General features: G+C 40.1%; 1 protein-coding gene across 3 annotated transcripts in view; it reads left to right on the top strand.

Annotated features, from left to right (window-relative positions):
* Window positions 1–26,293, top strand: part of dok6 (docking protein 6) — a 49,082-nt gene that overhangs the window by 1,346 nt on the left and 21,443 nt on the right. For all 3 annotated transcript variants that reach the window (XM_040127643.1, XM_040127642.1, XM_040127641.1), the window contains exon 2: window positions 25,567–25,674. In XM_040127643.1, coding sequence (XP_039983577.1) covers window positions 25,567–25,674 — 108 coding nt within the window. The remainder of the gene's footprint in view (window positions 1–25,566; window positions 25,675–26,293) is intronic.

Below are 26,293 nucleotides of genomic sequence, written 5' to 3'. Positions count from 1 at the left end.
CTATCTTTGATTACTCTTTGAGAGTAATCATAGTTAAGTAAGAGAAACGTTTTCGTCCCCTAAAGGACTTGTACAACATAATCCTGATATAAAAAATGAAAGCACAAGACATTTGTTATTGTTAACATGCAAATTAACTTGCTCCTATACAGCTGACTCAGTTTATTTACTTTTTGCATATGCCATTAGCTTGATGCATTCAGAAAAAGAGGCAGTGTGAGTGTTGAGAGCGTATGACTTTGCAAAGCTTGTGAGTATGCATGCTGTGTTGGCTGTGTCCAAGGTATGGATGCCATATCTCTGCCAGTTCCACATCTCATCCTGCTGTTTGCGGAGGGAAACAGTGTCCTGATCGCCCACTCCCTCAGCCCTCCACTGCTCACTGCTGTTTCATCATAAAAAAGCCATGCTGCGATGGCCTCAGAGGACCCTGGTGGGAGTAGAAAGAAAATATTTATATGTCCATGCTAGGGTTAGTTATTACAGGACAATTTTCAATCTGAATTAGATGGAAAAATAACAAAATGCCGTACATAGTGCCAGAGTGGAGGGATAACTGGATACATGCAGACCCAGATTTAGTAACATGTAAACAGAGATGCACTGCCCTCTTCGCTTCATAAAATTACAGTCAAAAGTGCAACACAGACCTCCATCCAATGGTCAATTCTGTCACTATGACAGGGTATCATTTGAAATGTTTCAGTACTCTGCGATATGATACCTAAGTTTTGTTACTGATACCAAAACAATACTTTTTAAAATGCTTTTACTTTGAGGAATATAAGATTTATTTTCAACAAATTCCTATATTTCATCTGACATAATAATCCAAATAGGGCCACAACTAAAGATTATTTTCATTATGGATTATTCTATCTATTACTTTCTCAATTAATTGATTAATTGTTTGGTATATGAAATGTCAGAAAATAGTTAAAACGCCCATCAGAAGTTTTCAGTGCCCATGGTGACATTTTCATATTGTTTAGCCCAGACAAATGGTTCAAAACTCAATGATATTCAATTTACCATGATAAAAGACAAAGAAAATTGGCAAATATTCACATTTGAGAAGCTGAAACCAGCAAATTAAAATTTCTTTCAATTACTAATTATTAGTCAACTAACTGTTTCAAAACCAAAATCTGAAATGTATAACTTATAAACACAAGCAGCTGGTTAGGAATGTTGCATAAATAAACAGTCTAGGACTGGCAAAATTAATTTGATTTTAAAAAAGGAACTATCTGCTCAGAGGATTAAACAGATTACAAATCTGACCAAACGTGATGCCAGTAGAGCTGCAGCTAACAAATAATTTTCATTAACAATTAATCTGCACATTATTTTCATGATAAATTGATTCATTGTTTGCATTATAAAATATCTGAAAATATTATTTTGTTAGTCAAGAGTCTAAAACCCAAAAATACTCTGTTTACTATCACGAGATAAAGAAAAGCAGGAATCAGATAGTTGTTTCATCTTTAGATGGCAACTTTCAGTTTTTGACAGTTTTTGATGATCATTGCTCAGACGCATTTCTTGTGGTACCAATAAACTATTAATGTTTGATACCCAGCCCTACCTGTCCTAGCAACTGAATGTACCTTCTCAGAGGGAATTTTAGGCCATAAAGGTCTTGGGTGTTTTCCTGTTCATGTGATGGTTATTTAATGTTTTTGTTTTTTTTAAGTGTTCAACAAAAAAGCACAAATTGGTTTGGTCTCTCAAATATCACGTATCAAGACTTTGCATCACAGTTGACCTTCTAATGCTCCCACCTCAGTCTCTATTGTAATGCTGTGTCTTTTAAAATTTAGTGTACATTATTTTTTATTAGAAAGTGGTACAGTCGAATGGTTCTCTTTATGCGATATGTATTAAAGTGGCCACACCAACACCAGCAGCTTTAGGTGAATTTAACAGCATCCGTCAGTATGATTGGTTCATTTCCAAACCCCATCATGTGTGAAGGTTGAGGCCATGAGGTCAGGTCTGTGTTCTGCAGAGTGATCAAAATTACCAGCCAGGGCACTTTCTCTCCTTTCTCTTTTTTTGTCTTTTTTCTCTATCCGGGGCCATTTGTTTTCTTTTTCCACTGACATGAATAGTAACGATTTCCTACATTAGCCAACGTCTTTGTCTCACTGTTGGCCGAGGAGACAACGGTGCAGTGTTCTTGCATGCACAAGGAGTCTCTCTCTCCTTTCCTCTCTCACAGTCCACTCCTCTTCCTCACCTTACGACCCATTCTCTCACCTCCTGTCCTCCAGCGTCTCACCTGTACTCCCCACACTTCAGTGTCTCTCTCATCTCCTCTCCCCTACTTTATCTCTCTTCTTTTCTTCCCCTTTATCTGACTATCTCCGTCACCTCATCCCCCTCTCTCCCTTACCTTTCTCTCCTTCACTGGTTTGCAGACAGTTTAGAGACTGAGCACAAATGCATCCTATTCATCACCCCACACTGCACCCTCCATAACCCGAACAGGCTATTCTCTCTGACACTGTGACCACACACACACACACACACACACACACACACACACACACACACACACACACACGCACAAGTTGGCTTAGTTCAGCATTGAAGAATTGGCACACACATGCATCCGACAAACAAGTAAACAATCTGCGGCCAGCGTGTGGATTCTAATTTATCTTAATCCTGTGGCTTCTTTGTACCGTACAGTATTTTTTTTTTTTTTACTACATGAAGACTAAATGCTCACAAAAGCCAAAAACAAGTGGTGTCTCCGCAAAGAGAAAAACATAAAATCTTTCCCTATCAGTGAAAATTGGTTGATGCTATCAGTGGGATGGACTCCTCTTGAAAATATGAATAACATGACCTTTGAGTAATTTGTGTGTGTCAGTCTCAGTGCAGGTACATGTTTCCCAGGTTTAGGATCACTGTGGCAAACAGAAAAGGTCAGCTGTTTAATATTTTCCCCCGTCTGTTCAACTTTTCTTCGAGCCTTAACAAAAATGGTCATTTCAAGTTTGCTGCAGGTCAGTCTGTCTGCCATTCAGTGTCTCCATCCACAAACATGTTTTGACACTTCAAAGGAGCTGTAGATTCGATACTGGCTCAGGGGCAAATATGTGATATTTTAAGAGAACGCAGAGCACTTCACATGTAGACTCCACTCACAGATAGGTTATTTTTAAAATTTTATTTCACATCACAGAAACACCACTGTATTTTAACCAGAATAAATAGTACACATAGTACACAAACTCAACATTGGCTTCTTTTTAAATACAAACAAATGTGCAGTAAAACCAGAAGATTATAATTGTACTGATTAATTGTTTCAGTTTTTTTTTAGGCAAACATGCAAAAAACATTCTCATTGGTTCCAGTTTCTCAGATCTGAAAATTTGCTGTTTTTTCTGTTTTATATTATTGTAAAATGAATATCTTTGGGTTATATGGACTGTTGACCAGATGAAAAAAGCAATTTGAACGTCACTCACAGAAATTGGGATGTAATTTTTTTTGTCATTTTTTGCCATTTCATAGAAAATAATTGGCAGATTAATCAATAAAGAACACTAACATTAGTTGCAGCCCTAATTTCATTGCAGTTTGAGTTGTCTTTATTTTTTTAATTGCTGATGCATATACCACAAAACAAAATATGTTAAATAAATTCTGTTCTAACTTTAAGGCTTGTCCACTTGCAATCAATTTCAAGCAACACAGTAAACAACTTCCAAGTCATCTACAGCAGTTCAGTCATTAAAGGTAATCCACCGCAGAACAAAAGCCAATTTTACAATTTCCCTTTTAAACGATGGCTGCCATTAAGTGACAAGAATAAAAAATAAGGTTTCTTACATGCTGTTTCCAAAAATCTCATTGAAAAGCTAATAAAAATTTTTAAAATGTTAGGTTTTGGAGACCTTTAAGTCCGAATGCTAAACCTATAGAGAAAAACTGCATTTCAGTGGTCACTGATAAAGACAGTAACAGTGCAAATAAAGCTCTTTTTTGTCGTTATGGTTATTAGATTTGAGGACAAAAGCAAGAGTTATTAGTCTTAAAGTCCTTTTCTGGACCCACTGCTGCTTTCCTCTTATCTCTGTCTACAATATCTCCCTCCATTATCAGTTATTATTTCTCTTTTTTCTCTCTCAACTCTTTTGGAGTTACAAGTGGGTATTTGTATCCAGTGACAAGTGGCCTTTATGTGGACAGCGTGTATTGTATTTGTGTGTGGGTATGTTCTTGGTGAACAAGCACCCACCAGAGCAGAGGCAAAGAAGTGGAGAACAATGTGTCTATTGTCCGAGATGGCACAGCCATTTAAGATAGGACCTTGCCACTTTCATGCACTCACTATTAACAATGACAGGCTGTCTAGAATGGTGGATGTCAGGAGATTTTTCACCACAGGAACTGTACTTGTCAGTGGACCGTAGAAAAGATATAGTCCGCTGTGTTAGACTTGTGCCAAATCATTAGATTCTTACATTCAACGGCCACAGTTAGCTGTATTTTCCACTCCATCTTTATGATACCAAATAGAATTGAAAATGTAGCAGAAAGATGATTTTTAATATGCCTAGTTTTGTTTATGATTTTATTTGTGACTTGGGTGTGCATGTCACCCATTTTCAGCTCTTCTTTTTATGATAGATGTTTTTGGACTCGGTGCATTAATTCACAGATATGCAGGCCAATACATTGTGTGGTCATTTCCTTTGGTTTCTATCAGCTTCCTCCATCAGACAAAGATCTGAAGAAAAATTACCAGCTCTTATTGGCCCTGATGAATTGCATTGCGAGTAGGATATAGGAATAACAGCCCAATAGCCATTATTTGCTGTGAAAAATGTGCCTCTATTATATAGTCACTTTCATAAATAAATCTCTGCCTGAACCTCACTTGAGCAGTTCACATCATTGATTCCCGTTGTTTCTAATTATCAAAAAAGCTTTTTGTCGTGAGCAGGGACAAATGTTGTTATTAGTAGTTAGTAATGTCAAAAACCCAATTGATTGAGTAATGCACTATAAAAAGCCTGGTGGCTAATACGGCCCCATCGTGTTTTATGTATTGTATTTTGTGTAATATATTTTAGTTTCAGTCCTTACCACTTTTTCTCTTTTTCTCTCTCCTGCTATCTCAGGCTTAATTTCTGTACCTCTGAAATCCGTTTACAAACACGTTACACCAAGTCTGCACTGTCCATAACAGCTTTGTGCTCCCAATTTTTTCAGATGAGCTGCTTTGTAGAGTGCAAAGTTCTATAATCCTGCCGGGGGAGAAGTCATAGTTCAGTAGAAGAGGTCTCTTCATGGCTATTGAATCTTTCGAATCCCAGCAGGCCCTGCACCCTGACAACACACAAGGCACATTCGACACCATACATTTAAGCAAAAGTAGAAAGAACAACTATTTTATCCAAGCAAATTTAGATTTTTCTATCATTTTTCTTGTTTCATTCACTTCATGTTTTTTAGCCATGCTATCAAATATGGATGGCAATGTCAATCTATTGTCCGTTAGTCAGCCAGTTTGGTTCAGACTTGAATGTCTCAACAACTACTGGATGGATGGGCATAAAATTCCGTACAGACATTTGTGGCCTCCAGAGGATGAAACCTACAGACTTTGGTGATCATCTGACTTTTCCTCCAGTGCCACCATGATGTTCATGTTTTGTGGTTTTGGGTGAAATATGACAAATTTAATGGATGGGTTGCCATGAAATTTGCTCCAGACATTCATATCCCCCTCAGGATGACTTGTGATTACTCTGACCTTTCATGTAGGACCATCATAAGGTCAAAATTGTAATTTTTCCAATACTTTGGTTTATGACAAAATACTCACAAAACTAATGACATTGCCATCAGCCTCAGCTAAATCTGGTGTTCAGTTCTAATTAGCAAATTTTAGCATGCTTTAGCATCCATTGTGAGCATGTTATGACCATATTAGCATGCTGATGTTAGCATTTAGCTCAAAGCACTGGTGTACCTAAGTGGTGTTTAGCACAACTTTATAGAGCCAATAGCATGACAGTAGCTCCTTGTTATATGTTAAGAGTACAACAAATCATTTAAACAAATGAATACAATATTAAAAGCTGCAATCAAGCAAAAGCTAACACATCACTGCCAAATAGTGAAAAGCTTCCTGCCCTGTTTTGTGGGTTCTTGTCTATATAATTAATCTGGTAGTTACTGCAAATGAAAGCACTACAATGAGTCACATCATGCTCAAATTATAGTCCTAGATTGTACCCACTTTTTTCTTCAAAGATAAAGTTTCTATGTTAGCCCAAATTGCTTAATTTTAGCTTTGCATTATCACTTTTTTTCAGGTCGGTGAGTATTCGGAAATTCAAAACTATTTCAGTACTATCTGTGATGAGGTGTCATTGAGATAATTTTTCTCTTGCTTCTGACAATGAACTGAGGGCAGACTGTTGACTCAGAACATTTCACCAAGCTGTTAAATACAAATTTCGGCAATGTGCTAACAGTCATTGGCTGTTCCTACTAAGTCGCTAAGAATGCTGTCACTGTTGTCAGAAAGTTGGTTAGTCAAGGATGTTTCTCTCAGTAGTGTTTTACAAGAGAATCTTTGCTCTTTTTTCTAGTGTTGATAAAGATGTTCTCAATAAAGTTAGTGAATATATTTGTATTTTTGAGTTGATTCTCTATCTTTTTGGCTGAAAAAACACCTATAGTGTTGCAATAATACTCATTCACAGTTAAATTAATTCCCTTAATAATGTTAGCTGTGTGATTTGGAAAGGTGAATGTATTTTCCCCCATATTCAAGTCTATTTGATCCACATATTTCACCTCCCACGCAGGGCTTGGGCTTAACAGTTCTCTGTGGTACTGTATTGCTACATTCTGCAGATACACCAGAGAATCACCTATAAAACACCAGGTCTAGAGGAAACTATCATAGCTCCATTAACACTTCTGTTTCTTCCTCCTCTCCTCGCCTTCCTCCCCTCATTAATCAACAGACCAGCCCCCAGGGCTCTACCCTGCAGCTAAGCTCACTTTCAGTTTGTGTGTCTGCGTGTGTGTGCATACAGTATGTGGGCACTGTGTGTTCTGATATGTGAAGATGTCCAGTTTCCAAAGGGATTTTCGTTCTGTATGAATCCTTGCCATTAAATCTAGGACTAAAAATCTGAGAATAACCCTCAGATTTTTCAGAGATTCCCCCAGATATTGTTGTCAGTATAGTCTTGTATAGTCTTGTCAGTATGATAACAGTCAGTCATCCCTCTCAAACTGCTTCTGCTTCATTATTTGATCTGGAGAAATTGTATCAAATCAGGTTTCATGAAATGAGTTGTCAAAGGTGACAAGCACAGTTGTATACTGTATCAAAAGTGGACCGGATTAAGTTATTCTAAGAAAAAAAAAAGTTCCACCTACCTTTTTATATTTGAATCACGATCTATAATGAGTTCTTTTCCTGCTGTTATTATTCATCAGCCTGCTTGCCAAGCACATTCAGTACAGTGTGCTGACAAAGATAGCCTCAGCTGTGTGTCTGTGTGTTAAGGGGCTTGTCGTTGTGCCTGTTTTCTTAATTTACTCAATGCGGAGCATGGGTAAATATTATTACAGTCTTGCTAAAAAAAATAATTAAAAACGACACCTGATCACCTTGAAAAGCGAGCAAATAGCCTTGTTGAATAATGTAAATTTGTCCAAGCTGTCGAATAAACAATACTTTTTCTATGTGTCACTAATTGATAAGCACTTTATTATTAATGTGCTGTTAAAAAAACCTTGACCTTGGAGTCTTGTGTAAGTGGAATAAAAAAGCAGGTCGTTCATGTCACCCACCTGTGTGGGAGAAATGCTTGTTTCTGTTTGTTTGGAGATGACTCTCCACTCTCCTTCCCTCCCTCTTTCTTTCTCAGGGGAGTTCTTTTAATAGTAAGGAGATGACAGTTTACCTCTCGCTGAGCACCGGTGTGACAGTTTGGTACCTGCCCAGCGCCACATGAAAGGCAACAGCTGACTTGCTAACGTTGCCAAATCTGCCTGCTTTTTAAATTTGCACTCCATTGTAATGAGCTGAATTGACCTCAAGTGTAGGCCATGGCGTTCTGATCCCCTTTCTATTAAACAGCTTTTAATATTTACCAAAGAATTATTGTTCAGGGAATGAATTTTGGATAAGGTCTGCCAAGGGAAATGGAGCACACAATAGTAGCCTTGGCAGTGGCACTTTGGGCAGAACATTTAAACGTCATGGGGGAAATAATGGCTCTTAAGAGTCATAAAACGATTGAAAACATGAGGTTACTGGACAGAGTTTTAGAGTGAAATATATAAAATAGGAAAGATTAGTTAGTAAGGCAAACTTTTGACCCATCATGAATCATAGTGGGGGCCTAATATGCCAGCCGATTAGGATTTAACTAATTTAAAAAAAAGGAAGTTTGAAGCGAGAGCATACACTGGGGTCAACATTAACTGGTGTTACTCAACTCTCTCCCCATTTATACCCCCCCCTCCCCATTCCCTTGTTATGTTCTCAGTTGTTCGCTCTCATTTCAGAGAAATGTCTTTTGGACGAAGTGATAATTGCATTCTTGAATGATTTCATGTTGAGACACACAGGGGCACTGAATCACAGTCCATTTAATCCAAGGGAGTGTGGTCTTTGAAGGGTAATGAGACAAAACCAATATATATACCAATGTAAGTGTACTTCCACATTTCCCTGCCTTGCACACATGCGTGTTTATTCCCCCAGTGTCCTCTTTGATTTGCAGACCAAATGTGGCACAAATCTCTGCTTTCTGGTTGTTAGGGAATGGTTGTTGCAAACACAGAGGCTGCTTCTTTTCCAGGTAACCAGAAGCAGCCCTGATATCAGTGAGCGAGCACCTCTTTACAGTAGAATTAATCCTTGAAGGGGGAGGGAGGTACTACACCAATGCATGAGGATTACTGCTTTTAGGGCTTGTGATAAAATTCAAATAACAAATGCTTGCACAAAGTGCACTCAGTGTTTCATAATATCATGCTAAATGTGCACATATTTGCTGGAACATCGCATAGTGGTCTTTGCCTCATTTGATTTCAGTCTTTATTGATTATGAAAATCAAGTGGTCAGCTAATGGTAATTAAGCTAGGCAATTGGTGGAGTTGCATCATGGTGTTGGGCAAGAGCTCCTTTCATCCTCTTATTTTATATTCTCTTCCCACACAGGCTAGTTGGTCATCTCTGAAGTACTGTATTTGGTTTCCATGTAGCAACCCCTCACCTGTTGGCCTAGATGCTAATTTTGCTTGTCTGGAAGCCGCTGTTGACGTGGGCACCAACATACTAAGGTGAAAAATAAGGCTTTGCCTACATTATAGCTAAACCTAGATGGGATTTTGTGCTTTTATGCATTCAGACCATATTCTCCTTCGTTTATGGATTTAGTTCAGTTTAACATTCAGCCTGGCTAGAGGATACACAGTGGTGTACAACTCATCCAGTCTTGTAAAGGAAATAACACTGCTCTTTATTGCTGGTCTCTGTCTATTGTGGTCTCCGTATGCTTGTCGGCGAGGTTTTTCTCCCATACCCAAATCCTCCTTTGTCTGCATTATATTGTCTGTGAATGCTCCAGCCTTGTACATGGATTAAATGGAAATCGCTTTGTGTGTGTGTGTGTGCAGAGGATTGCTGACTAAAGCTGTAATACATAAAGAGGTTTGGATGAAGGATGGTTTAAAGAACAGGCAATTTTCATAATGATAACTTAAAGCAAAATTGTCCCACCATAAAAATGTTTTTACACATGCATGTGAGTTCACTGCAGCCTTATATACTGTAGCAAACCATGACTGCCAACCTCAGTGTCGCTAGAGTCAACAGTGGCTAAAGTATACGATGGAATAACTTTACCACAATGGAGTAGGTTATGGGATTATGATTGCCATGTAATAGGTGAAAATTTGTCCTCTCCTTTCCTGCAAAATCAGTGTTTCTTCTCCTAGCCTATGTTAGTTTGACTCTGTTCATGCCCAATACTCCGAAAGGGTGGATAAACATAAACAGGGTGGCTAAACAGGGTGGCGGCATAAACAGGGTGGCTATTGCTCATCAGCCTCGACGCTGATGAGCAATAGCCACCCTGTTTATGCCGTAAAAAAATCCACCCCTCTTACTCTTCTTCACTTCCTCACACCTGAAAGATAGTGACCTACATCTCCTTCAGAATAATTCAGTTGCTATTTTTTGCTGTACTTAAAAAATGCTCTGCTACAGTAGCCATGATGGCTGGATATGCACAGCGTGACATTTTAACTAACATTTCTCTGCTTAGGGCTGTGCTGCCCAGCATGGGTCAAACATCTCCTTTGTCTCCACCAGAGTAATCACCAACTATAGAAATACTTTCCCTGCGCTCACTGATGTTATTTGCATGAGAACTGAAGAAGTTTTGTAAGGTTGCTTGAGAAAGCTCATCTTGTAGTTTTCCAAGGTTTGGAAAACAGTAGTTTACTTGATGTTATGTCTGAAATTTTGGGGTAAGAGTATTTCTTTAAAATATACAGCAAAGGTAATCATCATGGTCTGATCATCAATGCTCTGACAACAAGTCGTATTTAAGTGTATTTTATCATATATCCTAATATAGGGCTGTAGCCAGTTGCTACCATCGCTCTGGCCTATTCAGACCCTCTGCTTTTTCAACTTCTGCTCCATCACCTCATGATCATTTTTACTTCTTGAAGCTTTCTATCAAGTAAACTGTCTTTCCTCCTGCTCTCTACTGGCCTCTTATTTCTATCTTTTGATTTTATACTCTTTTTTTCTTCTCCCTTTGCATTCTCTCAATCTCTCCATTGCCCACTTTTATTTTCTCTCCATTAAATGTTCATTTTAATACCACCTACCCTTGTAGTCTGTGTTATATTGGATAGACAGACCATTCGCTTTTGGCGAGGAATCAGCTGGAATCTGCTGTCATTTATATATCATGCCACATTGTAACCGGGATCTAGTTTTCAGCTATGATTACTCTCTGTGTAATATCACCCAGTCCCAACCAAGGCCTTAAAAAATGAAATAAGGGTTACTAAGACTATGATATTACAATTGGGGACCAGTTTGGCTCATGAATGTTTGATGAGAATGTCCAATCATGCATAGACACAAGAAAGAGATGAGGAATGGGAGAAGAGAAATTTAGAAGAGAGAGAGAAGGGCTGGAGGAGAGACAGAGACAAATCAGGCTTTGAGAGAAAGTGAGGAGGGAGAGTGTGTGTGTTGGGGATGGAGTTGGGTGTGGGTGGGGGTGGGGGGGTAGTGATAACTTGCTGCTGAGGTAGCACTGCATAACACATGAGGATTTGGAATGGCCCAGATAAAGTAATCTATGATTAACTGGGGCGCGGCTGGCTCACCACCCTGCCAACAGCTGTACTCGGGGGCGAATTAAAAAATTTTGGGATGTCCAAACATTTTAGATGTGACAGGAAATATATTTCTGTAAGGGGGGAGAAGGTGGGATGAAAGTTACGTATTAAGTCAAAGGTGATGGCCGGCGGCTTGGGAGGAGAGTGACAGAGGAAGCAGGGGTGCATTTAAGACAAACTTTTGTAGCCATCACATTTGTCAGAGAATTGTTGAAATAGCGGAATAGTCCTGGAAGGATTTGAGGAGAGAAGCCATAGACTGGGGTCGTGGTTTGTGGATTGATTGCTGCAGTGATTGCTGTAACAACTGTCTGACGGGATAACAAATCAAATTATAAAGATGGAGACCACAGCACAGACCCCGCCAGTGTTTGAAATTGATTGCCAGCACCAGGAGCTGATATTCCCGGGCCTTGTCTATCATAGTCCATCAGGCGTCATTATCACCAGGATATACTAAACCTTATGCAGAGCTGAATGAGGAGGAAGACTTGATGAACACTGCTGGTTGGAGTGAACTGGTGGACACAAAAAAGTAACACACAGATACATTTTAAGCAGGTGGACATGCTCTATCAATTTTTTTTAATGATTTCTTTGTGGTCACAAGGTTAGTAAGAGTCTGTGGCCACGCTAGTGGGTCTGTGAGGCTGTACTCACAGTGGTGCTTTTAGCTAAAGGCTAACATCAGCTTGCTAACATGCTAGCAATGATAATAATAATCTCATGTTGAGGTTTAGCAGGTTTAATGGTTACCATGTTCACCACCTTAGTTTCGTGTGTTAGCATGCTAACAATTGCTAATTAGCACCAAACACAAATTGATTTGAATTGATCTCTGTTTTAGACAGACTGGAGATGAAAAATTAAAAGTGGTATGACTAAACTGATAGTACGCCAGCCTGGTATAAATTATTAATTAAAAAAATAATTTTTTCGTTAGGAGGAAAATGCTAGAGATTTGGGGTATTATTGAGTCAGATGAGTACTGTTTTTTTTTTTTTGTGGAGTCTGAATCAACCATTTTGTTTTGTTTTTTTGGTATTCTGTCATGTTGTTTGTGCCTTTTTGGAGATGTGTTCAAAAATCAAGCAGAGCTTCCAGCCAAACCTTTTCTTGGTTTTAATGGGTGTTGTTAAAAACAAATAGTTTATATTAATTTCATTATTCATTTAGAGAAAAGTTTTTATGTTTAAAGGTGAAGGGGTGGATTCTTTGAATATCAATTTAGAATGTTTCTCAAACAAGACTTTATTTTGGAAGGGTATATAGAAAATAGAAATACTGAGACTAGAAAGTTTCCTAAGCATTGGGAGAAGTTCATTGTAGCTGAGAGTTGGTAAGAAGTGTTTATTTGTTATTAATACATTTGTCTCTATTTTTCATTCCACACACAATATTCCACACAATGTTAATATTTTATACATGAGAATGAGGATTTAGTATTTAATTTTTCTTTTTTGTTGTTAGGCTTGGTAGTAAATGGGTGTCATTTATGTCTGAGTTGATGTTTATGTCTGATTTTGTATGATTTGTTTGTTCTTCTTGATTTTTTTTTTTCACTGATTTATTTATATTTTGTGGTTGTTTTATGTTGATTGTATTTGTCCTAATTTAAATGAAGTAAAACTTAAGTATTTGGTCATAAGCAAAAGTATTGGACAAAAACATGACCTAATGATGGCACTCGATGAATCTCATGGGATCATAGTTATTACAATAAATCCTGTGGGAACGTGTAGTTTATTAAATTCCATGGCCTATATTATTTATTTCAATAAAAAAACAAAAGAATGATGACAAATGACAAAAAATGTCCACCTTCTGGGGGTGCTAGAGAAAAAGTCGGGGGATCAAAGTCATTACAATATCATCTGGAAACCATGAATGTTTGTACAAACTTTTGGGGCAATCCATCAATTAGATGTTGAGATATTTCAGTAAATAGGTGAAAACTCTGGCCTGCTGATGGTGCTAGAAGAAAGGCCAGAGGATCATTAAAGTCGCTATAATTGATCCTCTAGGGGCCATGAATGTCTTAACCAAATTTCTCGGCAATCCATCGTTAACAAGCTATTAAACTCTGAACCACATATGTCAACCTCATGATGGTGCCACAGAAAAGTCAGTGTTCATCATCTGGCAATCATGAATGTGTGTATAAATTCAATAGTTAGTATTTCAATATAGTCCAGTAGTTGTTGAAGTATTTCAGTCTGGATCAAAATGGTGGACTGACTGACATTTCTTTCCATAGAACAATGCCTCTATCATGGCTAAAAATGTATCTCCTTTGTTCAGAATCATTTTAAAAGGCTCAGTATTCTACATGCTAAGCACTAGCTAAATCTGGTCTTTTACCATCGTGCCTGAGTGTTGAAGGACTACTTTGATTGAAGTGCTCTCATGTCTTCTATTTCCAAGTAAGTGCAGGACATATGACTCATCAAGAGGTTACAAACCTACATCCGTCCCTTTTTTAATCAAATATCTGAGGAATAATAAATGCATTTGCATTTCTTAGGTATTGTGATAGTGTTTCAATATTCACTAGTGCTTCTGAGACTTTAACAGATGGCTATTTTTATTCTGCTGTGTGATTAGTCATTTACCTGAAGCAGGCTGTCACTGGAAATCATTTTCTTGTCTTCAGACAGTTCCTCAGTTCATCCAAATGATGAGTGATTTTGCCTGTGGGGGGAATAGGGCCCATATTTTATTGAGAGGTGAGGCAGTTCCTCAATAATGCCTAAAGTATGATAATGCTCCATGAAGTGAATGGACTTTGTGTTTGAGGCCACTTACAGAAAATGACTTAGACTTCAGAGATGACTCATTACTGAGGTCCATGGGGTGTCTGACTTAAAGACCGAAATTCTCTAACAGACCTCTCAGTCATGGTTTTACACATTCTTTTATATATTCTTTTATATGACAAAACTACCTGTCAGGAACCCAAGTTGTACATTGTTATTTTATTTTAAGTGTGGACAGATGCTTCCTTTTGAATCTTTTTATAAGAGCACCATCAAACAGTCTGCTTCCATCTGTCTGTCTGTGATCATACTTTGGCTCTAATCCCTCCTCCGGTCCCTTCGTACTACTGTCTCAGTGTGGTTTTTGTCGTAGAGCTGGTATTGATAAACTAGCTGCACCTAGCCAAGTGTCTCCTGAGGTGTTTTCCTCACCACAGACAGATCTCCTTAAAAGTGAAGGGATTGACCTTGAAAAGGTTCTCTCCAGTTTGTTGCTTTTGCTGCTGCCTAGTTTTCACACTGCTTTGCTATGTGTGGTGATGTTCTCAATTTTTTTTTCATAACATAGAATCCTAGAGATTCACTTCAGAACTGAAGGAAGAGTGTCTTATTCGTATCTAGTACAATGTTTTCAGAATGTATTCAACCTGTTGACTATTCTCACATCTTATTGTGTTCTTGGATACAAAATGGATTTCTTACATTTTTGATAACACTCTAAACAAAGTACAATATGCTGACAAAATGAAAACACACTTTTGGAAGTTTTGGTATATTTTTCCCCATTCAAATTTACACGTTTGCTTAAGGTCAGACAAATTGAGTGGGTAGTGATAGTGAAAATCGATTTTCAAGCAATTCTGTTATACATCGGCCACTCCACAGCCATTTCAGTGTTGATTTCAGAGGTTGCTGAGAGTCATCCTAACTAAAGACCTTGACTACTCTGAAACAGCATCAACAGTTTGTATGATATGACTCTATTTATTCTTTTCTGTATCATTACAAGAGGAAGGATTCAGCTGATGTTACCACCACTGTTTTTCATGGAAGAGAGTTTAATCGGATTAGGAGCTTAGCCTTGGCTTTTCTAGTTTTGCATAATGAAAAATTTGGTTTTTGATTCATTTGACCTCAGAATATGTTGTTCAAGGAATACTTCACATGTCTGATTTTTATTCTATTATGTCACCCACTGCAGCAAAATACTGTAGATATTTTATTAAGAAAATTCAAATAGGTCAAGGTCATTATCACATAGCTCAGTTTGGTGGGAGAATAGCACTAGGAAATGTCTTAAGTTCTAAATTTTTAAAGTTATTGTGCTATTGTGAACTTGCAACAGTTGTATCTTTAAGCTGATATACAGTATATTTAGATAGCACTATAATATAGTTCTATTGTAAAACAGAAAAAAGATGTATGCTGTATAGTATAAAGTGGTTGGAGATGCTCTCCATAACCTTGTATTGAAAAGTGTAGATCCTCTTGTCCTGTTCTGCTTGACAAATACAATTTGCTAGCACACTTTCCAAAACTACAATGGTTAAATAAAACATGAGATATTGTATGTGTTCAACACAGTACATGTTACCTGTAATCTCTTGATTAAAAAAAAATCTTTTCTTCAGAATTATGTCCGATCAGTTCAAGTCAAAACCAAATCATAGAGATTGCACAAAGACATGATTAGGTTTTTAGGTATGCGTTGACTGTCATCAATGCTAAGAATAGTCGCTGGTATGCATTTGACTACTTATTGGGCAAATTCAAATTTTATACAATTAGCTGATTTGTTAAATTTGTCAGTTAAACAGTTAACGTGTAGCTGGCAGTATACTAGCTGGCTGACTAAGAGAAAAGTTCCAATAAGGTGATACATATGTGATAATAAACTTTACATTGTATTGCTGCATTAATTCACATACGAACACACATACACAAACATACAGGAATTTTTTTAAGAAAAAAAAAAAGGGCAAAGGATTATTTATTTTCCTCACATTCATTTCTGTTGTTGGTATGTCTACTTATTAATTAAGAGGACAGAGACACACACACACACACCATGCATAGTCATGAGTAACTTGTGTTGAAAAATAATTTTCTTTAATAAATCATTCTAAGATTGAGTTAAAGTATTAAATTTTAATGACCCAATCTCATTTGGATTCCAGTGGCCCTGTGGGTTCATCCCACCACTCAGAATTTAAATGAATACACAATGAAATGGCTGCCTTAAATCTTCATGTAAGGTTTTCCTTTTTTTGCGATCCTTGTAACTTGCTGAATTTTGCTCTTCACATAAAGTACCATTTCGACCAATGGATCACATGAATAATTTTGTTTTCAACAGACTAAAATGTTAATGCTGTATTTGACCTGTCACTGTGGAGAAGTCCTCAGATGTCGAGTGAGGGATGTGAGTGTGCAGGAGAGAAACACTTCTCTGACAGTTCTTTAATGACATGCCTGTCATTCATTAACCAGACTTTGATATTGGACCTGCCGATCAGGCTTATGGGAAAGGTTCAGACTGAAATTGATGCTCTTTTAAGATATATTTTAATGTCTGAATGTCACAAAACATTTACAGCTCAACCAGATTTACAGGATAAAACTGAACCATCAGTTATAGGCGCCAAGGATTAAAGGGAGGAACTGGCCCCTGAACTTTAATTCTTTTAGACTTAGCCCTAGCCTAGAGTTCTTAGTATTATCCTTGATTAGAAGATAAACCTCAAGACTCAGGTGGGGAGTGTCACCAAATCTGCTTTTTTATGTAGAAACACAATAAATAAATAAATAAATAAATAAATATACCTTTTTTTTAAATTCTGTGAAAAAGTCTCTGACAAAAAGATTATAATTTTACAATTATAATTTTAATTTTTTTTATTGCTCTAGGTCTACACCACTCAGTCACAGTAATATCCTATAAAATAATTGGGACCAATGAGGATCTTAGCTGAAGAATATTTAAACCACTGTACCTGTTCCATTTCTCTGCTTTCATTGCAGTATTGTGGCTTCACTTTTTTACCACCTTACCACCATCATTGTTAATGCCTGGTCTGCAGTTCCTCAGGGGGTTCTCTGAATGGCTACTACTTACAGGGTTGTACCCCTCACAGTCAATGTCAATGCCAAAGTGTCTTTATTCATCTGCATTCTTGTTCACTTCTTGTATCTTACCTCAGTGAAATAAAGTTGGCTTGATTGATTGTGAGTAGTGTTTGGAGAGGATATGACTTCTGAAAAAAAGAGACAAACAACATTACAATTTGATGGAAGTAAATCAAAGATTCAAGGCTCAAAGGACCTAACATAAAAAATTCAACCAATCACATGATATTGTTGATGAGTTCCAGGGGCAATCAGAATTACAGAGCCTGTGGAAACAAAATTGGCTGGCCGGCCTCTGCATACCGCAGCAATCAAAGCCAGAGGCATTGTTGCTTTTCAGTCACAGGCCTGCCGTTTTGCCAATGTAAACATGCCAAAGTCAACTTTGTTTGTAGTTTTATTTATGCATGGGATATTATTTTTGGTCAAAGCTGTAATGACAGCTTTGCCATGTTTAGTTTGTGTAATTGGCCACAGGGATAACACAGATGGGTGGAGGTGGAACTGCTTTCACACAGAAGAAAGCAGAAACAAGCTCAAAGTAAAAAAAAAAAGAAAGAATGATTTTATTTTCATCAGAGCTGTCCTCTTCACCTTTTTCCTTGTTTTTGTGTTTTTGTTTTTTCTTGAACTGGTGAATTGGTTTTCAGGGCCAAACAGCGTATTTTATACTGTTATGCCATTATGCGTCACACCAAAACCAGCAGAGAGTCTCATTCATGTCTGTGTAATTACAATCAGTGTAAAAGAGTCTCTGAATAAGACCCACCAGCAGCCCAAGAATAGGACTGCCTTGACAAAACAATGACAACTGTGGAACAGGCTAAATTAAGGCCTCTCCATTCATACCCACTAGTTCTTATTATGCACAAGCTATCTAACTAAGCTTGCTATTGTGCTGGTATAATTACTTAATCTGAGAACTCCTAGGTTGAATTACTTTGTGTGCGGCAAGCAGGCAGCATTGCTTTGACTCAAGCTCCCAAAGGGGAATTGAGGGTAGCTTTAATTTTACTGTTTTAAAGAAACAAATGTGGTAATGGCCATTGTCAAAAGGGATTCATATCTATTCCTATGTTTCTGTCAAAGCTGCAGTTTTGTTTAGTTTTTATAGACATTATTATGGAAATAAATACACTAAGTTCAATTTGGAGTAAGACTTAATCGCCCCTTTGTTTCCTTACTTTTTTTTTTTTTTTAAAGCATTTTATGGACGGTGTGGATGATGATCCACAGTGCATTAGAGAGTGTGTAGTGCACTGTTATGTGCTGTTTGCTGTTTGTAATGTACCTGGGTAACACTTAACTAGAATGGAGGCCCATCAAGGCAGACTGATAAGGACCTAGGGATCCTAGTCAATTACTGCAAAGTGCCAAGTTCAACTCAGTGGGCCTTTTATGAAGTACACCAGCTAAGTAAACAAATTAATCATACATCCATGGTTCCCCAACACAACCATGTGGCCCAGGGCAATCCTACAACAGCCAGAGTGATGGTGGCTGTCTCCACCAGGAAATAGAAAGGTGCTACTATTAAAGATAGGTAACCACACAGGACTCATAAGCTATTGGCCATCACACTTATTCTGCCTTTTAGCTGCACTGTTCTGTCTGTATTGGGGTTTTTACACCTTGACACCAGCTGTTTAAAAAGGGAGGGTGTGTTTTGGAATTCTGGCTTTTCCTAATACCGCCCAAGCATTATAAAGGATTGATATAATGGAGCACTTAGCCAACAGCTTATCAAACTAAACATGTTATATTTAAACAATAAACATGGAATAAAAATAATAGTCTGTGTAAAATCGAACAAAAGAACATTTCAGAGAGAAGGCTTTGTTTTGTTTTTTGTGTGTGTGTTTGTTTCTATGTGTGCATTTGTGTGTTCCTTTCATTTGATTTGATTTTTAAAAAACATTTATTAAACCCACATCATCACCCAAAGACCAGAAAGAAAAAATAGCAAAACAAAGAGAAGCAAAAAACTGTCGCCAAAAAAAATTATCTATCAGAAATTAACAATCAGCCCCCCCCCCGACAGAACATAAGACCCCTCCCACAGCCCAAATGTGCCTGAAGTCCTGCACGTTGTCCATCATTATATAATAAGCATGTTCCACTCTCAGACGGGCCTTCAACAGTCCCTGCAGAATCGGCACAGGTTCCACGTTGCCAGTGTTCTGGACCCGGTTCCTGCGTGTCAGGCAGATGGCAAGCTTGGCAGAACCAGATAAAAAGTTCACCAGTGTATGTGCCGTCTTCTTTTTAGCACTGTACCTGGGGTCAAAAATGAACAACTCAAAAGAAAATTTCTCCCCGATACCCTGAAACCTCTTTTTTAAAAGCTCGAACAGCGTCACCAGCCGAGGACACTGAACAAACAAATGTTCCAGGGTCTCCGCCGGAGAGCAGAAGACACACTCCTCCCCCAGCTCAGGATCCAGGTGCGCTCTGTATCTGTTCGTAGCTATCGCCCCGTGTACAACCCTCCACTGGAGGTCTGCTGTCCGCTTTTCAATGGGCAGCTTGTACAGGGCCCGCCAGCTGCCTTTCGGGGAAGCGCCTGGACCGAAAAACTCAGTCCACCTCGACTCCCTCATCCCCCCCAAGAGCGCAGGTTCAGAACGTTCACGCAGATTTGATAGGCTGCATTTTTCCCTACAGCCTGGAACTGGTCCAGGTGTGGGGTTGTGAACGTCAGCAGCTGTCCTCCTCCTTCCTGCCACTCTCCCACAGCTGGGGTGACGGACAGAGAGGGGAAGCTGTACTCGCAGCCTTCGCTCCATTGTTTGCACAGGTCTCTGTTTTCTGCGAATGCTCTCAGGTTTTGTGGCAGGGCAGCACAGACCTCCTTCACCACTCTGTAAATCAGCCTGGTAGAGGTGATGTTGCTCCTCCTTCCCAGGTCGTCCACTGATGTTGCCGTCACCTTCATCAGATGTCCTAGTTTGGTGCAGCCGGCCTCCCTGAGACTGGCTCGCAAGCTGGCAGACTGCAATGTCTGGGTCTGTATAAAGTTGTTGAAAAACAACGGTTCTTCAAACAACCACATACCTGGAGTTTCATTTGTAAGACGTGTGATCTTAAAGATCTGCCACGCCTGTAGGACAGAGCTGTAAAAAGGTGTCAGTCCAGTTAGGTCCACCGTTTCCGGTTGGAGGAGGAAAAGCTGTTTGTCGTAGCCCATTCGACCGGCTCTCCTCAGCAGCAGACGAGCTGTGTCGAACCAGCTTGGGCCACAGTTGTACAGCAGCCTTTGTGCGGTCTGGAGTCTAAATGAGGCCATTTTGATCTGGATGTTGATCAATCCCTGCCCCCCTTCAGCCACAGGCAGATGTAAGGCTGCTGCTCTGACCCAGTGGTAACCAGACCAGAAGAAGTCCAGGATGGCTTTCTGAATTTCCTCTACCAGGCCCCTTGGTGGCGTCAGAGCGATAACTTTGTGCCAGAGAGTCGAGGAGACCAAGTTATTGGCAACCAGAACCCTTCCCCTATATGACAACTGGGGTAGAAGCCATTTCCATTTAGACAACCGAGTGCACACTTTCTCCCTAGCTCCCTCCCAGTTCTTTCTCTGAAAGCCCTCAGTGCCCAAGAACACTCCCAGCACCTTCAGCCCCTCCTTCCCCCACTGGAGTCCTCCAGGCAGACTGGGCACTGCCTGATCCCGCCACTGTCCCACCAACAGAGCTTCACTTTTTTTCCAGTTCAACCGTGCAGATGAGGCCTGTTCATAAAGAGTCAGGGTGTCCTGCAGATGTTGAACATCCTCTTGACTGGAAACAAAGATGTAAATGTCGTCTGCATAAGCAGAAACAGTGGGAGGACGATCGAGGTCCGGCAGTGAGAGACCACTGAGCCGACCTCTCAGCCTGCACAGCAGGGGCTCAATAGCTAAGCTATATAGTTGACCTGAGATAGGACAACCCTGTCTTATCCCTCGCTGTACAGGGATTGGCCGGCTCAGCCCTGTCCCCATCTTCACCATACATTGTGCACCTTTATACAGTAAACCAACCCAAGCCAGAAAACCATCACCAATACCAAAAGCCCTAAGTGCAGAAAACAAGTAGGAGTGATCCACCCTGTCAAAAGCCTTTTCCTGATCTAAAGACAATATCCCACAATTTACATTATAATATTTATAAACATCAATAACATCTCGTATGAGGAAAATGTTGTCCATGATTGTCCTATCTGGTACACAATAGGTCTGGTCTATATTTACAATTATTTCCAGGACGTCCTTAAGTCTGTTTGATAAGGCTCTGGAAAGCACCTTATAGTCTGTACAGAGGAGGGCAACTGGCCTCCAGTTCTTAAGTTGGGCCAGGTCTCCTTTCTTGGGTAGCAGGGAGAGCACAGCCCTCTGACAGGAGACTGGGAGAGATCCTGTTCTAAAGCACTCTAACAGGAAACCATGTAAATCGGGTCCGATGGTGTTCCAGAAATGCTTGGAGAAGTCACTGGAGAGACCATCGATTCTTGGTGCCCGTCCCGATGCCATCTGGTTGATGGCGACCGTCAACTCCTCCAGAGTCAGCTCCCGATCCAGACCAGCCTTCTCGTCCGGGCTAAGTTGAGGAAGCCCCTGCAGAAGTTCCTCGCGACCCTCATGGTTGCAGTGGCCTGCACCAAAGAGGTCGGTGTAGAAATCCATTGCATGGCTCCTCATCTCATCCGGACTAGCGGTCACTCTGCCTCCTGGCAGCCTAAGGCGGGTCATCTGCTTTCGTTGGGCGACCGATTTTTCCAGGTTGAAAAAGAAGGAGCTTGGAGCATCCATGTCCTTCAGCTGTAGGAAGCGGGACCTGACGAGGGCTCCTTTTATTCTCTCCTGCAGTAAGGAGCTCAGCTCCAACCTTTTTCCCGCAACAGTTGGCCCTTAGCAGGATCTGGGTTGCCATGCAAGCCCTCTTCAATTTCCCTAATGTTGGCTTCAAGTTCTTGCACTGCTAACTTGATTTTTAGCAGTGGAATGGCAGGTGTACTGTTGGCAAAAAACACAAATTTGTGTTTTGCCAATCTCCCACCACAGTTTCAGTGAACTGAAGTCAGTTTTTTTAATTTTCCACTGCTGCCAAAATTGCTCAAAGCAGTGACAGAAAGTCCTGTCTAGAAGGAGTTTGTTGTTAAAACTCCAGTAAGATTTAACCCTTTCACCCGGTGAAATATACAAATCTATGCTGACTAAGTGATGGTCAGTGAACCCAACTGGACTAATTGTGCTCTCAACCAGTCTGGAGCTGAGACTTTGGGAGATATAGATTCTGTCCAGTCGGGCTGTACTGACCGTGTCATCTCTGACCCTCACCCATGTGTACTGTCTGGTCTGTGGACGTTTGACCCTCCACGCGTCCAGCAGATCTAGTTGTGTTATAATGCTGTTTAGGTTCTGGGATGACTGCGGGTGGGTTTCCTCGCTTGTCCTGTCCGCAGTAAAGTTGACTACTCTTTCGGTCCCCTGGTTCGGGGCATATATGTTGACAAAGCAGAACACAGATTTCTCTATTTCTGCTCTGACCATCAGCAGCCGTCCCTTCACTACTTCATTAGTAGACAGAACCGTTGTATTTGTGGTTGGTTTTAACGGCTACTCCTGCACTGAAGTTGGTGCCATGGCTAAGGGCATATGAACCCTCCCACCATAAACCCCAATCTACCTCATCTGTCTGAGTTGTGTGTGTCTCTTGTAAAAACAGCACATCAATCTTTTTTTGAGCAGAGACCTCAGATATTAGAGCTCTTTTGTGCTTGTCTCTCCCACCATTGATGTTCAGAGACCCTATTCTGAGGCTCCACATTGAGGGGACAGAGAAAAACATCAGACGTAGGACAAGCAGGGAACAGTAAAGAGGAAAAAACACCTTGTGGTACATGATCATGTCAGCGACCTTCTAGTCCTTCTAACAGTTTTACTTTTTCCTTCTTTCCTCAAAGTTGTGATGTGTTTTTTTAGACGGAAGCGTTTTTCGTCCAAAATGTCAAACCAAACCAGTTTTTTTAATATGCCAACAGATCTAATGAACTTGTCAGTGTCTCTGAAATAATCAGTCACTTTAACAGATTTTCCAAATGTTTCATCCAGGAACTGATTTATTTCCTCTAGAGAGTAGAGGTTTGTGTTCCTGTTAGGAGTCTCACCAATACATACAGCGTCTGACTCAGAGTCATACTCCATGTCTCCTCCTGCATCTGATACCTGGCTACTGAATACACTTTGTCCTTCGGTATTATCTTTGACTATTAGACTGGTGGAAGCAGCTTCTTCAGCTTTTTCTTCTGACTGTTGTTTTGCCTCAGCCCCTGCAGACTGAGAGCTGCTCAGGTTCTCTGCAGTCTCAGAAGCCTGCAGTTGGCTGTTACATTTTGACCGTGAACCGGCTCCACCCCCTCAGTCCAGGCTGCGGGCCCACCCGCCTCCCGGGCCCGAGCGGGGTCGCCCGCCGGCGTCACCCCGGCTCCGGCGGGGTTGCCCGCCGTCACCTCGGCCCCGGCGGATCCGCCCGCCGCCGCTTCCACCAGTTGTTGTCTATGTGGACACGCAAATCGTTTGTGACCAACGTCTCCACATTCGAAACATTTGAGCTGGCCTGAGCTGGCGTAGACCAGGTAGTGGCCATCGCCGTGCTTCACCCTGAAAGACACCTCCAGCGTCTGGGTCGACGAGTCCAGGAACATGAACACTTGCCGCCTCCGAGACTGGACGTGCCTCAGTTTGGGATCCTTGCATCCCAGACTCACTGTATTAAATCCGCTGGCGAATTTACCGAACTTGCGGAGTTCGGTCTCAAGCGATTCATTTGGGATGAACGGCGGAACACCGGATACGGTGATCCGCGTGGAGGGCACCGACAGCGGTGAGACCTGTACGAAATTCTCCCTGATAAACACACCGCTCTCGGTCAGACGATGCACCTGAGTCTCGTCCTTCAGGAACACAACCACCGCTCGGTTCATTCTGGAGGCAAAACACAGCTGATTGTATCCCACCTGTTCACTGGCGGCTAGCAGAACTTCCTCTACGGTCACGGTGCTATCCGGCGGGACTATCCGCACTCCCTGCCGGATAGACGGAGGTGGCGTCTCGGAGGACGCCATCACTCCCGAAGACCTCCTGACAGGTCCACCGATCGATCGGCAAACAAATCAATTAACCAATTTAGAAAAATAAAGCTTACCTGATCATGTACAGAGGAAAAGGTGCAGAGATAATCCAGAAACACACACAAAACAATTCACAACTCCCGCCACTCGCACGTCCACCCTCACTCACGCTCACAACCAGAGAGAGAGAGAGAGAGAGAGAGAGAGAGAGAGAGAGAGAGAGATCGATCCTGTGTCTGCACATTGTGTGGCAAAAGAAAGAGAAATTGTTTGTGTTCCAAAGTCTTTAAGAAAAGGAAGCACATTATCCAGGTTGAAACTAAGTTATAAAGATGTTAAGCTTGTACAGAGTGCTTGTTTGCAGTTTGTTCAAAGCTCTCAGGAACACAAGTCATTTGGTGAATTTGAAATGTTTTGCTCTAACAACTGTAGTAGGTGCAGTGTCTTAATGTCCTGTGAGCCCATAATAATCCAGCATTACAAATTCCATACAATACAATCAAAGGAAGAGTAATTGGAGTTGCCAGTTGTTGGTTGTCAGTCATCTCAGGATATTATCCAAATGCACAAATAAGGAGATTCAAACATTTAAATTAAATTTTTTCCGAAAGTTATGTATGCAGAGGTGTTTGATTCTTGAGGCATAATAGTTTAATTTCCTTTCTCAAGTCTTCTGTTTGTTATTTTCTGTGAGAGTTAAAACACCATTCTCTAGAAATCATCTTGTTTTAGTACATAATCAGGATAAGAATCAGTGTTATCTACTTTGTGTCAGTGCCCTCCAATAGTAAACAGCAGTAATGAACCCTAAGGGCCAATCCATATTTTGAAATCCATACAAAGCCTGCTTTGATGTTTGGAAATTTTGCTTAGGTTGATTTTAGTGGTTTATAGTGAGCTTGAATTTTAGATGGCAGCTGGCACTGATTTCTCTGCTTTGGTGTAGCAGGAGTAGATTTTTCTGTCTTCTTGATTTGATTTCATCTTGACCTCTCCTCGTGTTGGTTCTTTTGCAGTTACTGGGGGTGGACCTCTCTGGACAGCGAGTTTGTGTTTTGCTGTGGTCTATATCTCCAGTTACTATAGTGTATTTCCTTGCGTCAGGGGAGTTGTGTCTGCAATGAGGCTTCCATCGTTCTCTGTTGTCAGATATTCCGGAGGTGCTGGCTGGTGTTCAAGAAAGCCTCCAGTAAAGGACCCCGCCGGTTAGAGAAGTACCCAGACGAGAAGGCAGCCTACTTCAGGAGCTTCCACAAGGTAAACACACACGAGTGAAACACATTATAAATTTCATTCTGATCACTCGTTATCATTCAGTGTTTCTAAATCTATTATCTTGTCTTTTTTTAATACCTAAATGTCAGAAAATAGAGAAAAATGCATTTCCCAGAAGCCAAGATGATATCTTCAACTGCTTGGACCAACAGTCCAAAACCCAAGAATGTTCTGGAAGACAAAGAAAACTAACATATATTCACATTTGAGAAGCTGGAACAAGGGATTTCTTTTGGTATTTTTGCTTAACAAAAAAATACTTAAACAATTAATTAATTTTGAAAATCTTTGCTGATTAATTCATCTGTTATTGACTAATCAATTAATCAACAAGTTTTTTCATTTCATTTTCATTTCTAAATCAATTTTTAAGCAAAAATGCTAAACATTCCCTAGTTGTTCCATCCTTTCGATTGTGAGAATTTTTTTTTTTTTTTTTTTTTAAATCTTCTGGAATGACAAACTAAATATATTTTAAAAAATATTTTGAAGACATCAATTTGGGGTTTAGGAAATTGTGTAATGGGTGTTTTTCACTGTTTTCTGACACTTTATGAACCAAACAATAAACCAGTTAATCAAGAAACTAATTCAAGCGGCA

This window comes from Xiphias gladius, chromosome 5, assembly GCF_016859285.1.
Source record: "Xiphias gladius isolate SHS-SW01 ecotype Sanya breed wild chromosome 5, ASM1685928v1, whole genome shotgun sequence".
In the NCBI taxonomy this organism is placed as follows: domain Eukaryota; kingdom Metazoa; phylum Chordata; class Actinopteri; order Istiophoriformes; family Xiphiidae; genus Xiphias; species Xiphias gladius.
Note: the sequence above shows the minus strand (reverse complement) of the source record. Positions and strands in the feature narration are given on the sequence as shown.